The 6,082-nt window shown below is 44.5% G+C and overlaps 1 protein-coding gene across 1 annotated transcript in view; it reads left to right on the forward strand.

The window, feature by feature from the left end:
* LOC115144800 (deformed epidermal autoregulatory factor 1 homolog) overlaps positions 1–5,770 on the forward strand; it is a 36,704-nt gene extending 30,934 nt beyond the window's left edge. Inside the window, 4 exon segments of the mRNA XM_029685870.2 lie at positions 1,942–2,210; positions 2,428–2,526; positions 2,994–3,083; positions 3,428–5,770. Coding sequence (XP_029541730.2) covers positions 1,942–2,210; positions 2,428–2,526; positions 2,994–3,083; positions 3,428–3,532 — 563 coding nt within the window. The 3' untranslated portion in view covers positions 3,533–5,770.
* Positions 5,771–6,082: the final 312 nt, after the last annotated feature.

A 6,082-nucleotide genomic window follows, 5' to 3' on the forward strand; every position in this document is an offset into this window, starting at 1 on the left:
TTGCAAAGAAGGTCTACAGTTGCCTCAAAAGAACTCTGTAGGGTAGCACATGGTGTAGCCGGAGGACATCTAGCTTCCATTCTCCTCTGGGTACATTGACTTAAATTCAAAACCTAGGAGGCTCATGGTTCTCGCCACCTTCCATAGTAATTATGACAACTTCTGGAGGACGTCCTCCAACCTATCAGAGCTCTTGCAGCATGAACTGACATTTTGTCCACCCAATCACAGGATCAGATAATTAATCTAGTACTAAAAGCATAAGCTACAGCTAAATAGCACTGCGGTGCATAAAATGTGGTCAGTAGTTGACTCAAAGAGAGAGAGACAATAGTTTAAGTTTTTAACAGATTAATTTAATCCAAAATGAAAGAGAGTATTTTTTTCAGGGTCACTTAGCTAGATGCAGCTAGCTAGTTTAGCCTACTGAAACACCCTGCTCAAAGAGAGGGATGCTATGTTAGCTAGCTGGCTATATTTTTCCAACACAACACTGGAACAGTCAAGGTAAGCTTTTGGTTTTACAAATGTATTGCCACCGGGGCCCGCCGGTGTAACTCTTACTGACTGTACACTGTAACCTTACTGCTTGATTCTATTGGGTTTACTAACATGTTTTTAAAAAATGTATCCTTTATTTAACTAGGTAAGTCAGTTAAGAACAAATTCTTATTTACATTGACGGCCTACACCGACCAAACCCGGATGACGCTGGGCCAATTGTGCGCCGCCGACCTATGGGAATCCCAATCACGGCCGAATGTGATACAGCCTGGATTCAAACCAGGGTGTCTGTAGTGTTACCTAAAGCACTTGGGAGCCCCGAGTGGCACAGCGTTAGTTCTATTAGCTATGCTAACTATGATGTTACTTTAGCTAATATGGTGAGAACGATGTAGGCTGTTAGCGGTTTTTTTGGAAAGGTTTTTTCGCCTGGTCACATACAGCTGATGTGTTGTGCACTTAAGTCCAAAAGCGAAGGGAAGAGGTGAGAGGAGGAAAGTGCATAGACGCGAGAAGGAATACAACATGGCTGCTATGAAAGTGAACTGTGTTTAAGTGTGAACAGGGGTGTATTCATTCTGCCAATTCTGTTGAAAAACTTTTCTTAAACTGAAGCAAAGGGAACAAAACAGGGATAAATGTACTTTAATTTAGCCAATAGAAACTTTGCAACTGTTGTACTTGTCTCTCGACCTGTCTGCACCTACGTTGTAAATGTTCATTCATATGCTAGGTTGTAGCAACCTCATGATGAGTATAGGGAAAATTTGAGTATCATGAAGTAGTCTAAACCTGTCGCTGTTACATTGAACTGGGTGAATGGAATATGAATGACAGTCATCCAATATGCTGTAATAGAAATAAGGACATGCTCATGAATATTTTTTTTGTCCTCATCTTAAAAGACACTGACCGCCACTGCCACAGACGTATCTCTCCTCCTCCATGATGCTTGGACAATGGGTGGGGCACGCAGGCTTATCTGGCCTAATTTTCTCCCTCGTTCCACCCACGTTTTCCCCCTTTTCCAGTCTTATTTTGGAAGCATAAAATAAGGAGTCATGTCAGGAGTTACTAGGTGTGGGGGCGATCAAGGTTTGAGGAAGGGCAGCTATTGTTGGGGTTGACATGATTTCAGAAGGTAGTTTTTGCCCTGATTTCTTTTATTTATCTGGCTTACATATTAATTGGACGGGCCTAACATTCTTATCAATCGCTATTATCAATAAATACACATTTAAATGCATATATTTGTTTTCTGTCAAACAATGTATTGATTGTTTGTATGCATACCAATGCCCTTATTGAGAGTATATTGGTTCATAATCCATATTCTACATTCCTTGCCTCCAAATGATTAAGAAATTATTATTGAATACTCTCATTGTACGTTTGGAATGGAAAGGTTTAATCTAACCCCTCCCTCCCTCCCTACAGTGTTGACAGCGCTACCGGCACTGGCCATGGCCCCCCAGGCCAAGGTGGAGTCTCCATCCTCATCCCCGGGGCTGGTGAACGGGGGGCTGGAGGTGTCTGGGGTAAGGGAGAGCCAGAGGACATGGCTTTACCTGGAGGAGACGGCCAACAGCCTGCTGAGCACGGTGCAGCAGCTCAAGGCACTGATCGACCAGGCCAAGCAGGCCTGCCACTGCCAGGCAGGCCATGATGCCTTCAGCCAGGACAAGATCCACGGCAGCAGGAAGGAGGTGAGGGGACTGGAGGAGACCCTGGTGGTTAGTCCAGGGTCATGGTCATTATGGCACAATGTAGTGAAACGTTTTCGCACTGTAGCATTTTCTTCTGTTTTGTGCCTATTGAACATGACCATGGGGAAATGCTGGGTGTCTTGCGGTGTTTAAAAAAATAAAAAATTTAAATAAAGAATTTTAGTTTGACTTCTATTTGCGGTCTTCCCTCCTGCAGTGTACACTCACCCAGCCCTTCCAGAGTCAGATATCATTCCAGCACCCAGACGACCCAGAGGGGAAGAGAGGCTCAGAAATTACAGAGATCATCATCAAGGTACATGGAGAGACCTCTTACTCTCTTTCTCTCATTTTCCCTTTCTGTCGTTCTCTCTTTCTTTTTCTCTTGGCTGTGTTCCATTCAGTCCATTAAAGATAACTATTTTATCCAAGTCTCCCCTTGGAGGATAAAACTGTCAGAGCTGGTTGAAATATCATGCCTGCTACTTCACACACACAAACAATATAGATACGAGAGAAACAAACAACCTTGAAGCTACATGACTTATCCCACCTAAGAGCATTTGTTAGATAGAATGGGGGAAAGGGAAATGTAACCCTGGTATCATATCAACAAAAAAGCCAGCGGTGACATTTTGTGCCTCTTGGTTCCCCTGGAGAAGCAAAGTCTTCTATCATGCTAAGTATGACCTGCGTTATCTGATTTCCAGTTCATTTTCAAATCAATTCTATCCCTTTTTTAGATTGTAATTCCATTCCATTCTGTGACTTTCTCTCCCACAGCAAATGTGCGTGAACTGTGGACGGGAGGCCATGAGCCAATGCACGGGATGCCACAAGGTCAACTACTGTTCCACCTTCTGTCAGAGAAAGGTGAGACTTAACCCTCTACAGACCGTGTCACTGAACTAAGTTGTCAGGGGTCGTGTCAGCTCGGCTTCATTTCGTTCTGCAGGGCATAAAAGGTCTCTTAGGACCCATGAACATGTCATCAAGTCTGTGTATTGGATCACAGCCCACCACCCTCCCCACTACTGATCCCTCGTCAGTGGTGGGGGTGTGATTCAATCAAACAGCCTACTCTTAGGAACCAAAAACAGGCAAAATGAGGGAAAAACATTACTTCCTGAAATTGTGTCGAGATTGAATCGCCCCCTCAACTCACCCACCACTGACCACTTGTCTCACTCCTTTCGTCTGCCTTATTCTTATTGCAGGACTGGAAGGAACACCAGCACAACTGCTGCCAGACCAGTGGGACTGTGGCTGTCCAGGAGGAGGTGCCCATGTCAACCATAGATATGGACAAAGTCAAGGTCTAGCAGGTATAGACACTGAAAACAGATTCTGTAAAAACAGCAAAGGCCTCCTTTCAATACCTTGGAGACTTGAGCATGGCCTCTCATTCAGAACTCAGCCAGCTGGAATTTAAGTGCTGCTGCTGCTCTTTTGAATACATCAAAGATAGTTGCTAGACTTTGTCATGTCCCTAGAGCATGCATTTGATGATAGCTGGGATTTATTTTACACCAAACAGAGGTTTTGCAGTATGCTATTACATTGTCTGCTGTCTGAAGAAATAAATGTGAAGATTTTGACTCCTGAAAACACAACATTACACCCCGGGACCTCTGTCAATGTGTTTCCTCTAACAAATGCAGCTCCGAGGCCTGTGTGCTTCAGATGATCAAGTATTTGAAGAGTAGTGATTGCTTCCCTCAACCCACACTGGTGTCTAGTTAGATTTGTAAATTTATCAATTACTGAATGACTGTACATTTCAAATGTAGTCCACTACCAGGGTTTAAAAACACAGAATGCCTGTTGCCGAAAAAAGACTTGCTCTATCAATACATTTATTTTATTTAACATGTTTTATGTATTACATTGGCTCTGTCCTACGTTGAATGGAGCAGGACAGGCTGGTAAACAACTGTAGGTTATACACTGCTCAAAAAATAAAGGGAACACTTAAACAACACAATGTAACTCCAAGTCAATCACACTTCTGTGAAATCAAACTGTCCACTTAGGAAGCAACACTGATTGACAATACATTTCACATATGCTGTTGTGCAAATGGAATAGACAACAGGTGGAGATTATAGGCAATTAGCAAGACCCTCCCAATAAAGGAGTGGTTCTGCAGGTGGAGACCACAGACCACTTCTCAGTTCCTATGCTTCCTGGCTGATGTTTTGGTCACTTTTGAATGCTGGCGGTGCATTCACTCTAGTGGTAGCATGAGACGGATTCTACAACCCACACAAGTGGCTCAGGTAGTGCAGCTCATCCAGGATGGAACATCAATGCGAGCTGTGGAAAGAAGGTTTGTGTCTGTCAGCGTAGTTTCCAGAGCATGAAGGTGCTACCAGGAGACAGGCCAGTACATCAGGAGATGTGGAGGAGGCCGTAGGAGGGCAACAACCCAGCAGCAGGACCGCTACCTCCACCTTTGTGCAAGGAGGAGCAGGAGAGGCACTGCCAGAGCCCTGCAAAATGACCTCCAGCAGGCTACAAATGTGCATGTGTCTGCTAAAACGGTCAGAAACAGACTCCATGAGGTTGGTATGAGGGCCCGAGGTCCACAGGTGGGGGTTGTGCTTACAGCCCAACACCGTGCAGGACGTTTGGCATTTGCCAGAGAACACCAAGATTGGCATTGGCCACTGGTGCCCTTTGCCCTTCACAGATGAAAGCATGTTCACACTGAGCACATGTGACAGACGTGACATTCTGGAGACGCCGTGGAGAACGTTCTGCTGCCTGCAACATCCTCCAGCATGACCGGTTTGGCGGTCGGTCAGTCATGGTGTGGGGTGGCATTTCTTTGGGGAACCGCACAGGCCTGCATGTTCTCGCCAGAGGTAGCCTGACTGCCATTAGGTACCGAGATGAGATCCTCAGACCCCTTGTGAGACCATATGCTGGTGCGGTTGGCCCTGGGTTCCTCCTAATGCAAGACCATGCTAGACCTCATGTGGCTGGAGTGTGTCAGCAGTTCCTGCAAGAGGACGGCATTGATGCTATAGACTGGCCCGCCCGTTCCCCAGACCTGAATCCAATTGAGCACATCTGGGACATCATGTCTCGCTCCATCCACCAACGCCACGTTGCACCACAGACTGTCCAGGAGTTAGCGGATGCTTTAGTCCAGGTCTGGGAGGAGATCCCTCAGGAGACCATCCGCCACCTCATCAGGAGCATGCCCAGGCGTTGTAGGGAGGTCATACAGGCACGTGGAGGCCACATACTACTGAGCCTCATTTTGACTTGTTTTAAGGACATTACATCAAAGTTGGATCAGCCTGTAGTGTGGTTTTCCACTTTAATTTTGAGTGTGACTCCAAATCCAGACCGCCATGGGTTGATACATTTGATTTCCATTGATCATTTTTTGTGATTTTGTTGTCAGCACATTCAACTATGTAAAGAGAAAAGTATTTAATAAGAATATTTAATTCATTCAGATCGAGGATGTGTTATTTTAGTGTTCCCTTTATTTTTTTTGAGGAGTGTATATAAAACACAATGACAAATAAATGACCTTGTTGATTGTCCTCTTGCTTGTTCCCAATGACTGCCTGCTGTGAGAGATTATGGGATGTAATGACCTAAATAATTCTGCAAAGTCACATTGATAGGTAATGACTACTGAGAATTTCACACGGCTTGTCATTTTAACATATTTTCTATGTAACTTGCAACAAACCTGCAAACTGCTTTTCAAACCAGCTTGCTTTGAGTTTTGACTGGGTGAAAATATGTTTTGATTACATTGCAACACAGCAATACAGTCAATGCATTTTCAACACATTTTTCATTTGTACATTTCCACAAGGATATTGACTTGAGATGGTGAATGAACTTTG

Source organism: Oncorhynchus nerka, linkage group LG17 (assembly GCF_034236695.1).
Source record: "Oncorhynchus nerka isolate Pitt River linkage group LG17, Oner_Uvic_2.0, whole genome shotgun sequence".
In the NCBI taxonomy this organism is placed as follows: Eukaryota; Metazoa; Chordata; class Actinopteri; order Salmoniformes; family Salmonidae; genus Oncorhynchus; species Oncorhynchus nerka.